General features: G+C 34.7%; 1 protein-coding gene across 1 annotated transcript in view; it reads left to right on the top strand.

Annotated features, from left to right (window-relative positions):
* The window catches only part of PPFIA2 (PPFI scaffold protein A2), a 209810-nt gene that overhangs the window by 104027 nt on the left and 81959 nt on the right, over positions 1-23824 (top strand). Inside the window, exons 4-6 of the mRNA XM_087968038.1 lie at positions 14298-14399; positions 16706-16870; positions 20706-20780. Of these exons, the coding sequence (XP_087824164.1) occupies positions 14298-14399; positions 16706-16870; positions 20706-20780 (342 nt within the window). The remainder of the gene's footprint in view (positions 1-14297; positions 14400-16705; positions 16871-20705; positions 20781-23824) is intronic.

Here is a 23824-nt window from a genome sequence, read left to right as displayed (position 1 = left end):
CTTTGACAGTCTCACAGTTATGTGAATAGAAGTCACATTGAAAGTGTAAAAGTTGGTGTAAATTAAAAATATTAATGAGAAAAATGCAGATAGGGTTCTGTGATTTACACCACTTGAGCTTTTTAGAAAATTAGAAAAGCATAAAGCTTTTCATACAGTTTTGGCAATGATACATTGTAATGTTTATTTATTTTAAAATATCTATATATTACTAAAACTCTTGTGTCTGTAACCTTTCACTGGATGAAATGATGCATCATAGGGCAAAATATTTTCAACCAAGGTGTCCCAAATGGACTAACTTACACAAAGTGCCCCAAATCCCATAACCTGTGGAATTGAAATTTAACATATTTTATAAAATATTTTATGATATAAAATTATCATAAAACATTTAATGACATAATAGAAAATGGCGTAAAACATTTCCTGTGGTCAACTATTAATGTTTGAATAGGCTGTATAGTTCAAGATGGGCTACTTTCAACTCAGATATGTGTTTGAATAACTCCCTGACTTTTTAAGAATTTTTCAAGAACATTAAAGCTCTGCCATTTTTGAAGGCATTGAGGAATCTGATCAGGAACTAACTCTGAAACAATGACCCAAAAGGTCATGGATTGTCTAGTATACTTTGATTGTACTCTAGGTTGTAATGGAGAGCTCTGTGTAGGCACAAATATTTTTTAAAAGTGTTACTTTTCCCAACTTCACAGCAACATAGATTTATTATGTTACAACATTATAATCTATGATATGCAATCTATAATTGCTGTAAAATTGGTGCCATATTGGATTTAAAAGTCTTTTAAAAACTGGTATCAGTTTCTATAAGTGTATTTCCAATCATGCTTTCCTGATCATTGCTTTCTTTTAATATTCTATGTCCCTTCACAGACAAGTACTGTAATAAAAGCTTAATTCATCGTCCCACCCATTCCTTTTAAAAGTTTCCTGAGCCTCTGAAGTACTGTTTCAATAGTACTAAAAATCTAGAGGGTTGGCTGCTTACAACTTGCAACTAATGATCAAAAGTCCCAACCCAATTTTTTTACCTGTGTCATGTTCTGTAATATCCCTTTCATAAACATGACAAGACAAGTTAATTTATTCATAGTTCTTGCATACAGAAAAGTGTGTATATAGAACTTTATTCATGTCCTAGAGCAGGGCTGTCAAACTCGTGGACCATAGGCCAGATGCGCTGTCCACGCCCACGCCCAGTTAAGCGAAGAGGAAAAAAATCATGATATGTCATGTGACGATGCTGTGATGACAAGAGTTTGACACCCCTGCCCTAGGCTATTCTCCATTTCTAATTATGTAGAAGTGTGTGATACATGTAAGTTGTGTATGGATCAAGAGTAGGTATGTAAGGTAAGGTTGATATTACTCTTTAAGAATCCATTTAGAAAGCATAGATGTTTTTAATTTTATAAAGTTTTAGATGCCTATCTAATTCATACATTCTAATGGTATCTTAAAGGTTAATAAATATTTTACCAATTCTTTTTCGTTTGGTATACACAACTGTTGGCAAAATTAGTAGGTATTTAAAAGATGTGGAGAGAGCTATAGTAAATTACCAGTCTAAATGGAAGCTTGCATTAATTTATAACACATACACTTTGTATAGTCTTTCAAAGTATTATTGATATGTATGTTTATGGGGGAATTTAATAATCTTGAGTGTGCTATGAACATACTCACTACTGTCTGGATTATTTTGCCTTTTCCCCTTGTAGTTCAGGGTTGAACTGTAAAGTTCTTGGTGCTCTCTGAACTTGATGGTTTGTTTGTGGATGTTTCATTATCCAATTAGGTAACATCAGTGTGAGTGAATGTGGGGTTTGTTGCCTATTTAAATATAGTAGCTTGTCATGCCAGTTGTGGTAGGGCTGTTCTTTCCTCTTTGCTGGTTCTTTGGTTAGAATACTGTTTTCTGCCTGTTTGCATGGCACCGATCTTTGTTTATCTGAGTGATGGCTGCTAGAGACATATGTCCTTTTGCTTCCTTCATGGATTTTTATTGTCTTTTGAATAATATAATAATGCATATGTGGTTTATCTCTTTATTTCTATTGATTGATTATTTTTCTGAATGGCAAGGAAGTCCCTAGTATTTTTGCATTTGGGTTGGTCTGAGATGCTTATAGTTTTCCAACTGAAAATGTTGTTGAATCTGTTTATGTGTTCTGAGTTTCAGGAATTTTGTTATGTCATTTACAGGAGAGCACTAAACATTTCACTTTTCTCTTACTGGATGATTGATTTCAGTGGCCAAGAATAGAAAAAATATGCAGAATGTACTGAAAGAAAAAAGTTTAAGGGGTCAGCTGAATGTTGTTTCTGGGTTTTTTTGGGGGGGCGGGGTTTAAAGGTGCTTGTATGGGGATACAAAGACAAAGTGCAATAAACAATGCTATGTAGAATGCTCCCTTTCCAGCAGGGGCATCTTCCAGCATACAACCTTTATTCTATCATTTCAACCCACTATTTCAATACTTTCCACAAATAGGTATAGTATTAAGCGATCATGAAACAATCACTTATTTCCTCAAAGTGTTTGTAGTGCAAAAGATAATTTAATTTTCATTCACACCACTTTGACTTCAATTCTACCTACATTCTGTGTCTCAATTTATGGATGGAGTAATAGTTCTTATTCTGATGTAATAAATTACCATGCACTAATTCTATCATCAATTTTACCAATGCACCTCATCAGCTCAACTATTTCTTTAGCATTTGTTTGGAAGTTGAAAGAGAGGAAAAATAATTCTTGGTGGGGGTGGGGAGAAAAAAGATTATTTTTATCTGGGAGAAGATCCCAGGTGTGCCTTTGCTTTTTTTTTAAGTATTTAGTATTTATTTAGTATTTATTTGATTTGTCAATTGCTTACAAGATACAGGTATAAGAATAAATATAGTTTTGAATACATGAGATAGATACTTATAAGAAAAATAAAAAAAATAATAGGACAGGGACGGTAGGCACGATTGGTGTCCTTATGCACGCCTCCTACAGGCCTCTTAGGAAGGGGGTGAGGTCAATAGTAGACAGTCTAATGTTAAAGGTTTGGGGGTTTGGGGAAGAAACCACAGAGTCAGGTAGAGTATTCCAAACATTGACCACTCTGTTGCTGAAGGTGTATTTTCTGCAGTCAAGTTTGGTGCGGTTAACCTTGAGTTTGTATCTTATTGAGTGCTCTTGTATTGTTATGATTGAAGATGAAGTATTCATTTGCACATAGGACATTGCAATGTATGATTTTATATACTATATTTAGATCGGACTGGAGGTGGCGTACTTCTAGGTTTTCTAGGTCTAGAGTTTCAAGTCTGGTGGCATAAGGTATTCTGCAATGAGTAGAGGAGTGGAGAACTCTTCTTGTGAAATATTTCTGGACTTTTTCAGTTGTGTTCATATCAGATACATGATATGGGTTCCAGACTGATGAGCTGTATTCAAGTATAGGTCTAGCAAATATTTTGTATGCTCTAGTTAGTAGTGTGATATTACCAGAGAAGAAGCTACATAGGATTAGATTAACAACTCTTAATGCCTTTTTGGCTATGTAGTTACAGTGGCCTCTAGCACTTAGATCATTTGAGATGAGTACTCCAAGGTCCTTGACAAAGTTTGAATCCTCAACAAGGTCTTGACTATTTAGCTTGTATTTTATTTTCTGATTTTTTCTGCCAATATGTAAGACAGAGCATTTATTTGTTGAGAGTTGAAGTTGCCATTTGATTGACCATTCTGATACATACTCAAGTTCTTTTTAGAGGGTAGTAGTATTGTCTGTGGTATTGAATAGCTTTACATCATCAGCGAAGAGAATGCAGTTGCTCTTAATATGGTCACAGAGGTCATTTATGTAGAATATGAAGAGAGTTGGTTCTAAAACACTACCTTGGGGGACACCACTGTTGACAGGTACATAATTTGATAGGATGCTCCCAATTTTGACCATATGTTGTTTGTTTGACAGGAATGCTTCTATCCAGTTATGCAGTTGTCCAGAGATACCATAAGATTTTACTTTTAGGAGTAGTTTGTCGGGTACCACTGAATCAAAGGCTTTACAGAAGTCTATGTAGATTGTGTCTATTGCTTTGCCCCGATCAATCTGTGTAGTCCATATGTTTTTGCAGTGTAAGAGTTGCAGATTGCAGGATAGTTTTTTTCTGAAACGAAATTGTTTATTGGAGAGTAGGTTGTTTGTCTCTAAATGGAGGATAATGTATTGGTTAATAATTGATTCCATGACTTTACAGGTGAAGCAGCATAAGGAGATTGGTCTGTAATTTTCAACTAGGCTGGGCTCTCCCTTTTTGAAGATGGGGATGACCGTGGTTTGTGACCATAGTTTTGGCAAGGAGCTGGTCCTGAAAGATTTTTCAAAGATTATGCTTAGAGGTTTGGCTATGGCAGTGGATACCTTTTTTAAGAAGTAGGCACATATTCCGTTTGGTACAATAGATAGGGATGGTTTTAGATTGTGCAGTGCTTTTTCAACAATGTCTTTTTTTAAATTGATATGTATTAGATCATTGTAGTTGTCTGTGGTTCGACTAGGAAGTACTGGGCTTGATCCATTGCTGTTTACAAATACTGAGCCAAAGAATGTGTTAAAGAGGTTTGCTTTGATGGTGTCGTCGTTGCAGTCTTTGCCATTAGGTCCTTTCAGGGGTGGGATGGACCTTGAGTCTTTTAGTTTGTTGTTTACAAAATTGTAGAAAGCATGGGTAGAATTTGCGCGTAGAAGGTTTTCCTCTTGTTTAATGTGATAATAAGTGCATTCAGTTTTTATCTGGTGGCATAAATTTTTGTATCAGCTTTTGAAGTTGGCAACGTGACCAGATTTGTTTTTATTGTCGAAGTACCAAGTGTGAGTACAACATTACAACATGCATACTTACATACTACCTTTTAAAAATTCAATATGTAAACTAAATTATATAAGAGGAACTAATAATTATTGTGCATGATGTATATCATCAAGTTTTAATTACATACACTGAGCATAGCTAGTGAACTCTTCTGCATGCATCAGTTGCTGAAAGAGAGAGAAGATTTTGATTATGTGTTTTTGCAGACATTTTACTTGTGTTATATAGTATTCAATATGGCTTTTCAATGCACTTGATAAGCAATGATTGCTGTCCTTTGTCACTACATTATTTTGCTTGAGTTAATGAATCCTTCATATATGTCCCCTTTGTTTCTTTCATTATTTTGAAAGAAGGAACTTTTAAAACATGGAAATCTGTTTTCTGCTAACTCCGCTTGCTGTTGAATTTGAAGACTCTGGAGATTTACTTTCTGGACTGTGAATGTATAGCCTTTTAAAAACAGATATACCATACACCTGGGACATTACAACAATTACTTTTAACAGTTCTTTTTATCACTTAAAATCTGAAGGAAAAATAAGTTTTATTGTAGGTAATAGATTAATTTAGATTGCTGGAAGTTTTGCTATTAGCACAATTTTTTTTGCACTGATTGATGCCCAAGGTGTCTAATTAATGGCCAGAATGTTTATGTTTCTCTGCTATGCTTTTAACACTTCTCTAATGACATGATCATAGCACTTTAGGCAGGCTGCAGCTATGTTTGTTTCTACAGGATGTCACTAATCTCAGTTTCTTCACTATCCTTGATCAGGAACATCTGTTGAAATCAGACCCTGTGTTCCTCTTTTCTCTGCTGGGTCTTTGAATGTGTCACTTGCATGTTATTTTAAAAGCTAAGACATATTTGCTATGATTAACTATCCATTTGTAACTATTATTTCAGATCCCATTTCTGCCCTACAAGAAGCCATTCTAATGAAGTAAAATCAACATATGTACATAATTTCTAACGTATCATTCAGGAAAACTTGTAAGCCAGCTGCAATACATCCAAGAGAGGTTCTATTTAGATCATGTAAGTGTTGATCTATTTTAACAAGACAAGAATTAACATAGTGATCTTATGCTTACTTTAACAAATGCATTAAGGACAAAATGCATTTTCAGTTAAGTCATTATATCAGTTTACCTAAGACATGGTTTTTTCGTCTGTCTTAGTTACTAAAGGGAGAAACTTCATAGCTTAATAGTAGAAAACTTCCACACAGGAAGTCCCAGATCCCATCAATCAAGTGATATCTGAAATGGATGGACATCACAAGTGCAGATAATGCAGTAGAGACAATGCAGTAGAGACAGTACAAACAATTATTTTTATCCATTATAAGGCATTTTTCTCTATAGCATAGAAGATAGGTTTCTACATGTGATGTTGCCTATGTAACAAGGATCAAGCAATAGACATAGAAGGGGAAAAACCAAAAAGGAATCATTGCTTTTCTATTTAGAAGTCAGTTATGATTCTGATCATCTTCCAGCCAGCATGGGAAACCTGAATTATTATAGTATTAGTATAACTATATACTAATATAGCTATACTAATACTATATAGTATAGTTTCTCCTTCTTCCCAAAATGTCCTGACACTTGCAATCAGACTGTCATTGTCTCCTCCTCCTCCTCCTCCTCCTCCTCCTAGCTAGGCATTGCGATGTTAAATAGAAGCATGGGATAGTGGAAAAAGTGACACCACCACTGGTTATTTTGGCAAAGAAGTACAGAAATTGTAATTATGAGTTAGTTTTGTTCCGCTACAAAAAAAAGAGAGGAATTTCTTCTTATTTGTTGTCATAAATCAATCAAATATTTATTAGACCAGCATAAAACACCTGTTAGAAAAATTACATCCATTTCAGTAATAATTAACACAATATTGTAATATTAAAATCTAAGATCACTATAAATATTATTGATAATACTAAAACTATTAAGAAGGAAAAATATAAACACAAATATTGCTTAAAAAATAAAAAGGATTCTCAGTTAATTTATTCAAGCTCATTATCCTTATAAATTCCAATTGTTTCTGAACAGAATCTAGTGATATAGTATGTAATAAACAGTTCCTTATCCTAGAGGAGAAAATCAACAAGGATATTTTCATTCCAACCTCTTACATATGTCAATACCGGAAGAATGACGGTTTCTCAACTATATTAGTCATATGGGCAATGTAAAGGAGCTTGTGTGATGGTTGTCAGAGTGTTTACATTGTATGGATAAGTTATCATAAATGTGGAGATTTAGGTGAATCTCTGATCCAGAACTGAGGAAGGTAAAACATAAAGCCTAGCTTTGAGAAAGCCTCTTTGCTGGGCTGGATTCCCATCTAGAATAATATTGCTGGCAATAGTGTGGGCTGGAATATAGCTAACTCCATTCTGGATTATGTATATGTACATAGGATCTTTTCTCTAATTATTCTTTTGCTCTTGAGGGTATTCCAAAAGGTGCTTAGATGGTGAGTCATTAGGAGTAAGTTTCCCCAGAATTGTGTGTTTCCATAAGGATTGAAAATGGCCTGACAGAATTAATGAAATCAGTCTTGACAGGAAGAAGTGGCCTTTGAGCCAATAGGTCAGTATTAACAGCCATGCCCTCACCTTTGCTTTTTGTTCCTATTGTTTCTCTTATTCTTTTATTTTTCTTATATGTAACCATTTCATGTATTCACAACTATGTATACATTTATACTTATTATCTTGTAAACAATTGGCAAATCAAATCAATCAATAAATAAATAAATAAATAAATAAATAAAATAAATTCCTTTCTGAGCATCAAATTGGATATAGTTCTACGCACTCAAAAGATGGTTCACAAAATTTAGTATGGCTTCAAGTGATTTATACTGAGGGAATGATTCCAACTGAATATCAATGCACAGCTGAGCCAAGGGTTTTGCTATAAAACATTTTATAGCTCCTTATATGCATTCAAATAAAAGGGGGGGGGGGGTAAAATTCATAATACCGTAATTGTACTCCTTTCTGCTTTTGAAGCAGCACAGTCTGCATCTCCAGGCACCCGTAGGCTGGAACTCTACCACCAAATGCTTGAACCTTTTAGACTGCTCAGTTTCCTTCCCTTCAAGGATCCATTTAAATCTTCCATTTCCTCCCCCCAAACCACCATTTTGTCTGATATCAATTATTGATAAGTGCTCTTGGCAGAAATGGGTTGAAATTTTTGAGAGTGAAGGTTTCAATTGAGTTTACAGGCATTGGTGAAAGGATAGCCACCTCATCAGGTTTTAGAAATCCCAGCAATCTTATTGTGGGCTGGAATAGATATTATAGTTATTGCATTTACTTTGAACCAAATGTTGATATACTTCTTAGCATTATACTGTATGATACTTTGCTAAATATATATATATTTACTAGCTGGATACCTGTGCTTAGTGACAACACTATGTGATTGGGCTATGCAAGAGAAATCTGGTTCAAAATCCGTTGGCTCAGTGGTGGTCGGTGATTGAAACACATAAGGGAATACCACCTTGAGTCTGGAAGCAGTTCCATAGGTGGAAGGCATAGACATTTTGGTGAGGTACCGATGTTTAGTACCGTAAGGAGCCCCAGACTCTTCCTGAGTGAAGGAATGGAACATCTGCCAGTTTGAACTGAGCTAACGGAATGTGAGGCAACTGGCAGAGATCAGGCTATGCAGGAGAAATCCGGTTCACAATCGGTTGGCTCAGTGCTGGTCAGTGATTGAAACACATACGGGAATATCTCTCCTGCCGCCTTGAGTCCAGAAGCAGTTTCATAGGTGGAAGGTGTAGACATTTTGGTGAGGTACCAGCATTTAGTACTGTAAGGAGCCCCAGACTGCTCCTGAGCTCTCCAGTACCCTCTGATGTTCTGCCATGGAGAAGATGGCTATTACATCAATATACCTTATTGCGACGCAAAGACCAAGGGTCCTCTTAAGAAGAATGTGTCTGTTGCTGACTTTTATAGCTACAGGATAATGGAGTGTGATAGCGAAAAATGCTACCTACTGCTGTTCCGCAACCTTGTGAGGTAACTGGCAGATGGGACAGAGTTCTTTTCAGGGGGGTGTAGAACTCCTTAGCATCAGAGTGTGTTAATTACTGTAATAGTAATGATCTGGTGGTCATTTCAAAAAATCCTTTCTTAGCAAGAACCAAGAAGCCAAGAGGAACATATATGCCAAATTTCAAGTTTTAGGCTTTGCGGTTCTGGAGAATTTGTGATGAGTGAGTAGTACTTGGCTTTTATAAATATAGATTGATTGGAACTTGTGTTAAAATTAACTTTTCAGTATTTGAGAGTAGTGTGATCAATTTAGTCCAATTCAGCAAATCATTGATTGATGACTATGCTATACACAAAAACAAAATATTGAGAGAAAATCCTAAGGATAGGTATGTAGTGTATCACTGATTCCCAGCAAACAATTCAATCAGGATTGAAATATTCTTAGTTGCAACAGATCATTAAGCGTTGGAGTGGAGAGAGACAATAAAAGTGGAAAGAAAAGGGGGCAATGAAATGTTGCACACTTGAGCTTCAATGTTTTGATGAAATTCTCACTTCTAATGTCTATTTATGACATTTGGAACAAGTTTAAATTTAGAAGTGCAGTTTTTGCCACTTTCCAGCTTTTCAGGGTTTTTTTTTGTTTCTATTTAGTAACATATTAATATTCAGTAAAGCATTTAACTAAGAAAGCCATGTTATAACTTTTCACTTTAATTTTATCCTGGATAAAAGCTGTCAAATTCCTGAATCTCAGTCTTTGTAACATAGTGTGAATGATGATAAGAAATTTTACACTGCACTGCATTGTTTAAATAATTTGTTCAAGATTACTTGTCTATGATACACAACTGTGTTACTTGAAATTTTTTGGTAGTATCTAATATTTGCCCCTTATTCATAATTAAATAAATAATTAAAATATTATACTAAAAGATAAAACTGATATTGCACAGAAAAACATTGAACTAGTTGGGACCTAAATAACTGTGAGCCAAAAAGATTTTGTCGGACACTTGATTTTCCAATTTTACTTAGCAAGCTCCTTTAAAATTTTCTATAGGAATAGTTTGTCATATGCAATTAACTATAACCCTATAAAGAAACAAACTAAAAAAAACTGGACTTGAATGAGCCTAAGTATTCTGATGTTTAGTCTGCAATCCCAGAGTAATACTTTAAACTATTGAAAAAATGTTTTTTAAAAAAACATATTGTAACTGGATTAGTGGAGACAAGAACCATTTCATTCTTTGAAGAGCAAAATATTAGTATATGTGCTGAAGAAAACATTTTAACTCATTTTTCTCCTTTAGAAAAATAAATTCTCTTTGAATTAGGCTCAGCTCTTCTGTATAGACACTTATTGGAAATAATGACTGTCAACACTATTTATCAGCCACTGATGTATCTTCTACTTTATGGAATTTTGTTCTCCAGGCTTAGCTTTAAATAGACAAACATCTTGGTTTTATATAGCCAAGATTTCCATGTTTTTCCATCCCTTAAGATAAGAAAAAGCAACATAGATTCCTCTAGATCAGGGGTGTCCAACCTTGGCAACTTTAAGACTTGTGGACTTCAACTCCCAGAATTCCTCAGCCAGCAAAGCTGGCTGAGGAATTCTGGGAGTTGAAGTCGACAAGTCTTAAAGTTGCCAAGGTTGGACACCCCTGCTCTAGATGTTGAAGTCCCATTCTTCTCAGCCCTTAGCCAATGATGAAGAATGGTGCAGGTTAATTTAACAAACATGAAAGAGATTATCATTGCTCACTCCTGCCTTAACTGGAGCACATTAAAGTGCCTTAGGTCCATTCTTGTCTCATCTCCATCTTTGTACTGGGCCTTAAAAGCTATGGTTATCGAATTATGATCCCTAACCTTTCAGTCCAATCCTTTTTTTTGAAAGCTTCATTTTGAATACTGAATTTGTGAACTTGCCTTTCTTGTGCAATTAAAACATTTGGTTTAGAAACCTATAAAACATCACTTAATTATTTTGCATGTGGCACATTATAAGAAAATTCTTTACACAAATCTGCTTTTATGTTACATCTAAGTTCTGGATCTTTTCACTGTTACAACTAGCAATAAGCTTTTAATGAAAAGGCTTCATGTTTTGGCAAATAATCATTTAGATTTGCTTTAATAAGTAAGCAGATAAAGATAGCCATATGTTCTTGGAATATGGATTGGGAATTTTATTTTATGTTCACAAGAAGTAGAAAGATAAGGGGAAGACATTGTTTGAGTGATATTCTTGGTACTGTCCCATTGGGTAAGTGGAGGTAGCTAGAGGAGGAGTATTGATTGGTTTGTACTGTTCTCTGTTGGTTCTCTGTATCTCAAGAGCTGCAGTTGTGAAGGGTAGGTAGAGGGAGCTATATGGTATTATATGCAACATATGCACATATAATTTATATTCCACCAATTTCAACAAACTCTAGGCAATACATCCAAAAGTATAAATATATTAAACCAGTAATTAAAAGCTGAAAGGATAAATTTAACTGTCCTAATTAAAAATTAATAATCCCAGCTCAGGCTTAATTTTTACCACTTTCTGGAATGTTAAAAGTACACAAGCTAGCAGAATTTCTGTGGCAACATTGTTCTAGAAAGATGGGCTATTACTGAGACAGGATGTTCCCCCAAGGGACCCATAATATTCCTTCCCAACTTGACTGAACAGGACAGGAATATTTTCATTGGAGGAATTAGTCTTCTGTGGCCAGGATCTAATCTGAGCTTTTGAAATGGGAAATTATGCATTTCAACAGTTCCTGTCCTTTGCTGTTTCATGTATTGGTGGAATTATTACTGCTGATTAATTTAATAACTTAGATTATTATGGTGTTGTTTTGTAATTGTTGTTGCAATCCTGCAGTTTCTTTATAAATTTAATGGTGTAGTTCTGTCTGTCAAACAGTATTAGTTCTGCAGCAGTTTCTGTCTTGAGGCTGCTTAAACTATGACTGACCATGAAATATATCTAGGCGAAAAAATAATTCTAGATGACAACATCCCTTTTTCTGTGCATCTGTGAGATAAATATGCAGCAAAGATTATTATCATCAAAAGTTGTTACATAACAAGGTAGAACTAAAGTTTGCATTTTAAAATCTTAATTTAAATATTTGTTAGACGATTCTGCTATTATGCACTTCCTAATGACAAGCTACATGATCATTTTTAAGATAATGTCTAGGCCAACAAATGTGTTTCATAAAGCATGATTTCCTGCTATTATTTTGTATCTCTCAAGATCCAAGCCTGATAGATTAATCTCATTTTAAATATGAAAAATAAGTTTCATTTATTTCTTTTCACAACAGAGAAGCCAAAATGTTTAGCTCAACTCTTAAGGGCTATCCATTTGATGTAGTAACACCCACACATGGGCTGTGTCAGATCTCCAAGGGTTTCCCACATTCCCCCTGAAGCACTTCACTCTTTTTACATGGGACTCTGCTTAACAACCGGTGGGATCACTTAACAATCACAACTTGGAGTGCAGGAATTGTGGTCGTTGACTGAAGCAGTCACATAATATTTTGTTTCACCTCTTCACTGAGATTCCAATTGTGGTCCTAAGTTTGTATAACTTACATATAACATGGGAGAGTATATTGATTCTCCCATAATCCTTTAGAAGCTGTATAAGACTGATAGGTGGAATCACAATACAAAATTTCATCTCCATTTTGCTACCAGTCCCCCCCCCCTCTCTTTCTCTGAGAGAGAGGGAGGCAGGGAGAGAGAGAGAGAAACCAGAGAAACAAGGAAACAGGACTATTGGAACAGAGAGGCTTTTACCTTATCTATGGCCATAGATAGGCACTTCAATCTTGTCCGTAACCTCACCCTTCCTTCTATTGAGACTGAGATTAGGATTATAAGGAAGAAATAACCAGAAGCCATTTTAGCATCTGGGCCATTTTAGCCAACCTTAAAACAAAAACTAGTTTTCTGCTCCAACAATCCTGCTAGGTAATTGGGACCAAGTTGGCACCATTTGTTTCTCAGTGGTCAGACCGTTGACTCGTTGAGTACTGAGAAAACAGCTTTGAGGCTCCAAAGTCTCACTGCCTTCACAGAGATCAAAGAAACCAACTGTGATGAATATGAGACTAAGAGAGGTCATTGAAAATAATATTGTATACTTTTCTGTCTTTTTAAAATGTACAACATAAGTGAAACAGAACTACTGAGCTGTTTTAATTGCACGAGTTATTTATAATTATTTTAGCAGGGTTTTTTTTTTGTTATGTAATACACTAAAAATGAATTGCCAAAATCACTTTATGGAATGACTTTTGCATGTCAAATTATTGTGAAGACATCTCACTAAGAATAAATACCTTTCCATAATCTGAAGATATTGCTTTGAATGGAAGGATAGTAATTTAAGTTGAGAAATGTAAGAATTCACATCCTTCATTCTTTGTTTATGTTTATATGTGTGTTTCTGTGTATATACTTACTATCTGCAGAGTTATTTTATTTTAGCCCATGGCTTTACTGCCAACATCAGGGAACATTAGTTTTGTCCCAGATAAGTCTGTAAAATACACATTGCTGCCTATTGAAATGCATTTGTGTTTGCTGTGTTTGAAATATCTCCTGACAAAGTTTTATAAAGTATGCACTGAAAAAAAACATCATATGTTGATGATATTTCTTGTTCCAAAATATTTGTAATAGTTGGGGAGCTGTAAGTAAGTGGTATGATTTTCTTTTTGAATATGGTATGTAGGTCTGTTTCCTGCCCCAAATCACTTAGTCTATAGCAGATTTCTGATGGAACTATTATGCACGTGTAGAATGTATGTTTGAATGTATTTATGTGTGCACGTATGACTGCACAAACTCATGGATGACCACTTGAAAACCACATATATAGTCACTTTCTAATTTAGTAGGTATAAATCTTAGCCATACCAATCATACATCATAGTGCACTATTTAATAACTTCTCACTGATCTGTATTATTTTTAGATTCTCCCTTTGATAATTGTTACCTGAAACAATGACATTGCTCAGCAAAGTTTTGGTGCCAATAACCATGTTTATAAATTTGAAAGTAAAATTGGTGAATGATTTAACAGAATAATGGCTATGGAGAGGTTTGCCTGTTCCTTTACTTTTACTTTTTGGGAAAAACTAAGAAATAGTTACAGTGCTTTTTAATTTTTGTTTTATTTAATTTCAGATTCTCTAACAAAATAATTCTTAAAGCTATCTGAAAATTTTTAATCTAATAAAATATTTCAAAAGCATTTCATTATCTTAAATTTGTCATTTTAATGAGAAATTGAAAAATGTTTATGAAATTTTCTGAAATAATGCATTTTTTAAAACTGCAGGAATTTGCTGCACTTACAAAAGAACTAAATGTATGCAGGGAACAACTGCTGGAAAAAGAAGAAGAAATTTCAGAATTGAAAGCTGAAAGGAATAATACAAGAGTAAGTAGAAAACTACTTACAGCATTAACAGAAGACTTTTATTAATAGAGCTGAAAAAATGTAACAATGGCTGTATTAGATCTGTATAGGTCTTGTCAGAGCAAACATCATATTCTAAGTTAATGCCATTGCATTCTTTTGTATTGTCTTTTTGAAAATTCAGATTTTTATATTTTTGAGATTAATTCTATTTCAGGTTTATCTTTTCGAGCCATTTTTAAAATAGGTTTTATTGAACAGTTTAAATATCACCTGACTTTTAATAGTTGCCCAGAGATTGCTCGTTTAGTTTTTGACCCAGGTATGAAATTGAATAGCTGACACCTGAACAATGATTGAGAAAATTATGGCTGTTTATCTCCTGACGTCCCAAGACCTTTTAGTGATTACTGATTATGAAACATTTTGAACTCATGAAGTGATGAGTCTTCCTAGATAATTCTTAAGAATTCCAACTGTTCATAGCAGATAAATTGCAGAAAATGCTAGTATACAATGGCTAGAAATCTTTCTATACCAGAAATCTTTCAAAAGCAGTGCTACAAAATTAACATGTCCCTCCTTTTTGTTCATTTGGTATTCAATATGTCAGAATTCTATATGAAATTTAGAATCAAATCATCATGAATAGGATTATGAGACATGTTCCATTTGTGGGAATAGCGACAATCACATCAAGATAAATAGATATCTTCTGTTCCAACAACTCAGCTATTAAGCAAATTGAACTATTTGAACATGAGAGAGGGAGAGAGATTGGGAAGATCCCTAGTTGCTTCAGTTCATTCAGATAAAGTTTTGTCATCTGGTGGCCTGTGCCTAACTTGTTTTATTTTTATTTTTGTTTGCCCCCCTCCCTGAACTAAGTGATTACTTAGACAAGCAATCTTCCTGAGCTGTTTTTCTATAGCTTAACATATCCCTAAAAAGTGCTAATGCCAAGCTCACTTACCTTAATTAGTTGATTAGAACCCTCCAGCTAGCTGGTACTGTTGTCTGAACTTAGCCATATCTTAATCAGTTTCTCACTAAAGACTTTTGTTGTCAGGTACACAAAATTTAGTCCTAAATGCGTACATTGGTCAGATTTTTTTTTTAATTTCCATTTATTACTATTGTATTTGTGAATGGTCGCTAAACAAGGGAGTTGCTAATTGAGGAATGGCTGTAATGGCTGATGTGCTTGATCAGCCGAAGGGAAACTCAGGTGCTAATCTTCCCATAGGAATGGAAGACATATGGATGACTTTGACTGTGAAGTCTATCTATCACCCTTCACTGGACCAGCATAGTAGATCATGATGCATTTCCATCAGTAAAGTGTCCTTCATTTTTGAGACTCCTGCTGATTTTGATTCTAGCTGATGCTTATTGGTTAAATATTAACATATTCATAATATACTTTCACCTCTATTTATATACTAATTGGATTTTTTAAAGTTTATTTCAATTCTGTCTCAATTGGCAATATATTCATATTATTAGATTTTTCTTCATTTATCACTCATGGTATTGTGATATAGTGAACTGGACTAGGATCAGAAAGACTCAGATTCAAGTCTCCATCAGCCATGGATGGTCCATGGTTGACTTTGGGAGAATCATTCTCTCTCAATCCAACCTACCCTCATAAGATGGTTATGAGGGAAAGTAGAAAGAAGACATGTCAGGTACATCACTTGAGCTCCTGCAGGAAAGATGGGGTATAAATCTAGAACATAGAATAATAGAGTTGGAAAGGGACCTCAGAGGACTTCTAATCCAATCCCTTGCTACAATCCCTATACCAGGGGTGTCAAATTCGCAGCCTGCAGGTCAGATGCATCATGTGCTGGCCACGCCCACCTCCGGTTTAGCGAAGGGGGAAAAGTCATGATACATCACATGACAACAGTGTGACATCATGAATTTGACAGCCATGCCCTACACTATTTCAGACAAATGATTGTCCAGTGATGGAGCACCCACAGCTTCTGAAGGCAAGCTATTCTACTTGCTCCCACTATTAGGAAATTTTTCTTAAATTCTAATTAATTTCTCCTTAGTTCTAAATTTCTCCTTAGTTCTAACTAATGAATAAATAAACAGCAAATGAAAATGAAGCATTTACTCTAAGAGTTCCAATAATTATTATGTACACTTTATTTCCTGCTACCTTGTCTACACAGAAGTCTGGGGGAAAAGTGTTATAAGGTTTCCAGTATTGGAAAACTTGCCACTTTTGTTATGATTTTGTTTTAGGCTTTAGAAATACAGTGTCTCTAAGCTTTAGGTACTAATGAGCTAACTTCTTCATGTTGAAACAGCTGTTACTGGAACATTTGGAGTGCCTTGTTTCAAGACATGAAAGGTCACTGAGAATGACAGTGGTGAAACGCCAAGCACAGTCTCCCTCGGGAGTTTCCAGTGAAGTTGAAGTTCTGAAAGCATTGAAATCTTTGTTTGAGCATCATAAGGCTTTAGATGAAAAGGTACAGTATGGACATAAATGTTTGCTTACTTTGCACATTCTCTCTTTGGTTCCCCCAGACTGAAAATCTGCTCCTCATCCTGGTGACATATGTGATGATGATGATCATTTCAGGATGTTGTTCCCCACCTAGTCTTTTTTGTTGTTCTTCTTGAAATAGCAACAGAGGAAAAAAAAAAAAAACTAAATTCCAAAATGTTGTGCTGATCATGACAAACCTTTATATTGAACAGATGTGATGTGCCTTTTGGTAAAGTCAGTGCCAGACCATTCAGAAGAACTAGCTTTCTTGAGGATTTGTATATTCTCCGTTTTTTTTTTTTTTCTGTCTCAAAGAGCAAACATTGAACTATTGGTACATTTTTATGACTTTTGAAGCTTATTTATTAATTCGCAGAGCAGATATCAGATTTCACCAGCATACAAGTGCCGAGTCTTTCAGATTATCAGAGGGGCATATATTTCTCTTTTAAAAGAAAGTTCATACTTTCCAACATTTTAGATGTTTGAAACATTTTTATTTTCATGATAATTATGAGGAAAAGAATTAAAATCCAACTTTTTTCTCCAGGATGTTAATATTGCATACATGAGGATCGGTGTTCCTTGTATTCCTCTGACAACAATCCTGTGAGATAGGCTGATTTGAGAAAGACTATGTCACCCTAAACTAAATTCCACTTAATTAAATATTACTTGAAGTGCTTCATTTTTCTGTATTAATTTACTTTGTTAAGAGCCTGCCTTCTCTTGACCTAAGATCAAAAGAGCTAATGAGAATATCAAGTTGTCAGTTTATTATCAACAATTCAAAATATATCTTCAATGGTTGCAGTAAATGAAATATCAGATTGTACATTGCATGGTGTTAGATTATTAGAGGACTAATAAACTATTGAGAATAATTTTGTTCCACCTTTGAAATCCTAGGAAACTTTTAAGTTTCCATGGTGATTAAATTTAATCTTGGTAGTCAGAATTTGCATAATACATTACTGCTGGAAATGGTCTTTGGAGGCCAATATTTTTTCATAATTTAATTTCACTTTGCAAAACCAGAGACCCTCCTCCCAAAGCCATTCACCATTAGAAAGATAGCAATGTAGTGTGTTGTTGTAGCATGTTAATGAATAAACCATTAGTCTGAACATTCAAGAAAGAATTTATTTTGGTAAATAAAAATTTCTCCCTCCCCCAACTATTCAGCATTCTTTTCAATAAGTGACAACCATTGCATCTTTGGTACATTGATTGCCTAGTTAATTCTACAGGTAGACTGGATTTAGCAGACTGAATTGCTTGATGCCCAATAATATGTCAAGCTACATAAGCACAAAGCTAAATTGATTTGTCATTATTTCACATAAATGTCAGTTAAATAAAATTCATAAAATTTGATAAGAAGCTCAATTTGCAATTTATAATTCTTTATAGAAAAGGATACTTTTCAGATTACAGAAATGAAATGCTTATTATTGTCCCAAGACAAAGCAAACAGTCTTTGGTCTTCATAGAAAAGCTAATATAATTTTTGTTGGATGAAAATGAAATGTCTATGTTTAGGAAGAAAGGATAAAAATGCATATTTAAAAAACTATTTTACTCATACTCTGTGACATTGATTTGGTTAAATTAATCTGATCTGGGCATGTGTAAGCCTCAGAGTTTAGCATTTTCCTCTCCACTTGCCTTTTCCAGCTTGATTGGAGATAGATCAGAAGCATTTGCTTGTATTTTGAACAACACTGTATTTACTTGATTGTAAGAACCGTGATGGTACAGTAGTTAGAATGCAGTATTGAAAGGTAATTCAATTCAAGGCCAGGAGTTTGATCCTCACCAGCTCAAGGTTGACTCAGCCTTCCATTCTTCTGAGGTTGGTAAAATGTAGACCCAGATTGTTGGAGACAATATGCTTACTCTGTAAACTGCTTAGAGAGGCCTGTAAATCACTATGGAATGGCTAAATGCTATTGCTATTACTGTATCTCAGCTGGGATTCCAGCTAGTTTTCTTTTCTGAACAAGTCAAACATCATTATCGAGTGCTGAAGTTGGTTTTTTTCCTGAGAAGTCATATTTGACACTAACATATTTTTCCAATTTGACATTTTGAAAAACCATTAATTGAAAATGGAAGCAAATACTTCCAATCTCCTTATAGTCACAGTGGAAGAGGAGAGAAGAGGGTGAACGTGCTTCAAAAAATGTTGGTATATTACTGGTGTGAACAATTCTAAGTCACAGGCCAAACCAAGCCTATTTTTCTAATCTTCAGAGCTTGTGTTCTGACCCACGCCCCTTTCCAACAAATCAAACACAATTCAAAAGGAACAGAAACCTTGTAATGCTTTTACCAAAATAAAATTAGCTGTGATAAGCACAAGCCTTGCCAAACTGGACGAGGCTTGCCAAAAGATAACAGACAAGAAATAATTTGCAATACAAAAATGTTCAAATACAAACTCAGGATACTAGAATGTCCACGAGGCTGTAGTTTCAAAATGTCTTTGCCTTCTGCAAAGAAGGTTTGTTTCACGGCTGGCTTTTATCTTCTTGAGGGAGGGGCCATTACCTTGCAGTCTTACTCCCAAGTTGCCCGTACTGTTGTAACTGCTCTTTCTTATGAGCAATCCTGCGCGCACGCGCACTTGGCATAGGCTCCTCGGGAGTCTCCTCATCTCTGAAAGCAGCAGTCCACTCCCTGAATGGTCCTGGCCCCTCATCTGAGTCCTCGCTCTCCTCAGCTGTCTGCACCTGCTGCTGGCTACCCACAACAGCTTGTTCCAAATACAGCATTCCTCAAAAGTAATAATACAGGTTTTTTTTGGAGACAAATGAAAATTGTTCTATAAATCCTAAAATAGGCTTAAATTGTTTTTTTTTTTTAAAGAAAAAGGAAATAATCCTACCAAATGTATGGAAGGAAAAAAAGAGAAACTTTTGGTTCTGCCTATTTGTGTGATGTGGACTGGTAACAGAATTGATTTTTTAAAAAAACTATAGCTTAAGGCACAAGGATATAGATTGATGGTCCACTAGAGTGGAAATCAACAGTCTTTCTATGTCTTGGTCATCTTTTGTTCTGCTTTTCCTCTAGGACCTCCTATTCACGTTCCTTTCTTCAATTTTATCATACAACAATACCTTTTATGGTTAGTTACAAAGAGTGTATCTCATCCAAAGATACAGAGTAGCCATTTTATTGTTAGCATGGTTTTTTTTATTATTTATGTCTTTACACTTATCACAGTCCTGCTTTTCCTTCTATTGGGAATAAGGTCTTCTAGAATACTAGCAGTATATTTGCAAAATCTACCTGGGAGGTAGAAATATAGATCAGTGGAAAGAGTTCCTATAGAAAGGATGTTCTACTGAAATAGTAAAATAAATTATAAATTGCAAAGTAAATTATTGAACATTTATTCTGGAGAAGAGGAAGATGGATAAAGAAGAAATAGAAATTTTAGAATGGCTATGTGATGAAGCTTCAGTGTTTAGGGTAACGAAGAATGACTTGGTTGAAATAGTTGTATCTTTACCTATAAGCTGCCCAGTGTGAAAGAGAAAAAAAGCAAGGGTTCATTAGATTAAAAGAAAATACAGGCAGTAAACATTTCCTAGCCAATGCTTCACTGGGCAATTATTTATCAGATCAGAAATCTATAGACCCACCATAGATGAAATGTAAGACTCTTGTTGCTAAGACTATTTTAATTGTTGATGGGGAAGGGTTGGTAATATCTAGATTCCATGTATATAGTGTCACTTTAATGATGGAATCTATAAACTGCAACATCAAAAATAAATTGTTACATAATATATGTTTTCTCCTAGGTCAGGGAACGACTAAGGGTTTCCTTAGAAAGAGTCTCAGCGCTTGAAGAGGAACTAGCAGCTGCTAATCAGGAGGTAAGAAAAAAAAATTGGTTAATTCTAAATGGGATCAAACATTTAAAAAATTATCTGGATTAAAATTATTTTAATTTGAACTTAATATATAAATGTAATTTATAATGTATAAATTAATTTATAGGAATACTTTTTTATTGAGGTCATCTTAAGTACAAGCAATTGTGCTATGGTATAAACTTTCTAGTGGGTGAAGTCTGACTAACAGTATGTTAGCTTGGAAAACTAAATGTTGACTTGAAAGTTTAGAGATTCTAGAGCAATGTGAGCATCACTGGAGTAAAATTTGGCTTTGATTGTTGGTATACAAGCTAGCATGTGTCAGAACAGATCAACGCTCCCCACATCATTGCAAAGAATGCTGCATGATTTCTATTGAGCAATGCCACAATGAGCATTGATGCCAATATTTGTAGACTTACCCATTGATGATAATTGCATATGGAAAATTGTGACTTAGAATGTAAGAATGTACGTGATAAAAGAGTAAATAAATAAATGAAAGTATAGTATTGTTTAGGTTTAGATTTGAATAAACTGGCTTAAATGTATAGAATTACTTACAAACTCTCAAAGTATGAACTTCCACCAATATAAACAAACCTGTTTGCAACTCCAACCTAGAAGGTTCTGGAAGTTAGAAAAAGGCAGGAAAGGGTTAGTTTATGGTACGCTGCATACTATGCTTGGCAGCAATATCAACCAAACCTCCAGTTTCCATAGATTGGGTGGTCAAAAAAAAATGTTGAGCCACGCATCAGCCTGGGACCACTGAGAAAGACAGTCCAAATCTCTCATCTGAGAGGTTTGCAGTAGGAAAATAAGGCAGCGCAAGAATGGCTGTTAGGACCAGCATTTACCTCCTCCCTCTGCCTGTGGTCACATGGGGCAGTGGTGCCTGATTGCCTTGCCCATGGCCTTTCTCTAGTAAGGGTCACAATGGCCCATGGGACAATTGACCCAGCCTTGGAATAAGGGGCAAGAGAAAGCCAAGGCACTCACTACTATTCAGAGGGCTTAAGTTTTTACACTCGTTGGACTTGCAAACAAAACAGACTTACAAACAACATATTGGAATGTAACCCATTCATAAGAACAGCATTGAATGTATGTATCCATTGGTGTCCTCTAGATTATTCTGGGTGTGAAAGTAGAAACTCATTGGATAGTGGTAGTTACATGTTATGCTCCAGTAATAATGTTAATGGGAGAAATATAGATGAATTTGAAGAATAAACTGTGCAACATTCTGAATGAATGGAATTTACAATATTAGATGACATAAATAGCTAGATGAAAGCATGATCAAACATACAGAAAAAGTGATTGGGCCATTTAAAAATCCAGTAATGAATTAAAGCAGTATTTGTTGACCCTCTGCTTAGGATGAGGTCTGTTCTGAATAGGTGTTCAGTTTATGATTATCCATGTGTGCACATGGAAAAGGACAGAATAGTTAATTAAAAGAGGTAAAGAAAAAGCAACACATTTCAATAATTCTTGTAGGTTGTTCAAAATAATACAACAGATTACAGTGAGCAAAAAAAGCCCCATAAGGAATACTTGATGGTGACCTTAGAAGTGTCTTTAAATAATGCAAATGCCCTTGTATTTTTTATTGCAGATTATGTCATGTTCTTGAATTCAAATTATTTGTAATAAATGTTAGGTAGATTGATATAACTCTGAATATGAATTATAAATTAATGTATATTGGTCAAGATAATTTTATTTGACAGGGAAAATGGACTGAATAATAAGTAAGTGACAAGAAAAAATAGAGCAAGTAGATGAATCATGGCACCTTGGTAGGATGTTTACTGAACATGACTTTTTTTTAAAAAAAATGGATCATCAAACAAATCCACTCAGAGTTTTTATTCAGATCATAAATGACCAGCTCAAATTACTTTGGATACATTATGTGAAGATCCAGCTCTTTTGAAAAGTCCATAATTCTGGGAAATATGGAAGGAAAGAAAAAAAAGAGGATGACCAGCAAAGTGAATGGACTCAGTTATAGCAGCAATTGGTATATTGTTGAAATACCTAAAGAACTAGAGTAGAGGAAAAGACAATTTATCTGGACACTAGGTGACAATATTAGCTTGCTGCATATAACGATCAATCAAATGCTGGTAGATTGATGGGGAGAAGAATGTAGTTTGTTTTGAGGAATGAATGTTGAAAGTAGAAAAATAGCATGCTTCTAGTCTATTTGTTGTATCGAAGTAAGAATGGGGTTTGTCAAGAGAGAAAGATAAATGCAAATTAAATGTATAATTCTGAATACTTAAGTCAATAAGGTAAATCAAGATGGAACAGGGTAAAATGAATGGGTTCAGTTGGTTTGATCATAAAGAGAATGAACAAGGATCAAATCACAGAACAAATATCTGAAGGAAGAATAAATTTATTAAGAGGAAGGGAGATCTGAAAGTGGTTAATGGATTGAACAAAATTCTGAAAAACAGATAGGTGAAAAGTTTAAAGAGCAGAAGCAAGCATAGTTTGCAAGAGTCAAAAAGTATAAGTATAGAGAATTGTATTGTCATGGATTGTATTTCTTTTCCCTTTCTCTTATTTTATGCCTTTAATTTCTTTTTTTATTATTTCTTATTCCTTTTCTGTACTTGGTATAATGTTGCTTACCTCAGAAGGAAACACCATAATGGTAATGTACTATGGCCCATAAACTATATTATACACTATAACTATGTGTATATTATATGTTTGCCATGAACTGAAGTACTCATGTGTCTTTATAACATTCAAAAGTCAAAAGAATAATTTTGACACTAATATTTTTTTAAAAAGTAAGTTGTGATGTTCAAAATTTTGTATATTTTCTGCAACATTACTCTCACCCGTGTACTAAACTATTGATTAGTTGCCCACCCAGATTCTGGGTAATGCAGCGAACTGGCATCAAGGCTGGGCAAGAAAGGACAACTGATGCAATTATAGGGTTTTAGACAGAGACTGAAAAGAGCTTCATAATTCCAGCACTGTGCTCAGAATTGGTCAGACAATAAAGAATTAAT

This window comes from Notechis scutatus, chromosome 6 (assembly GCF_049901735.1).
Source record: "Notechis scutatus isolate UNSWTSFEM ecotype Mainland chromosome 6, rNotScu1.2, whole genome shotgun sequence".
Classification (NCBI taxonomy): domain Eukaryota; kingdom Metazoa; phylum Chordata; class Lepidosauria; order Squamata; family Elapidae; genus Notechis; species Notechis scutatus.
Note: the sequence above shows the minus strand (reverse complement) of the source record. Positions and strands in the feature narration are given on the sequence as shown.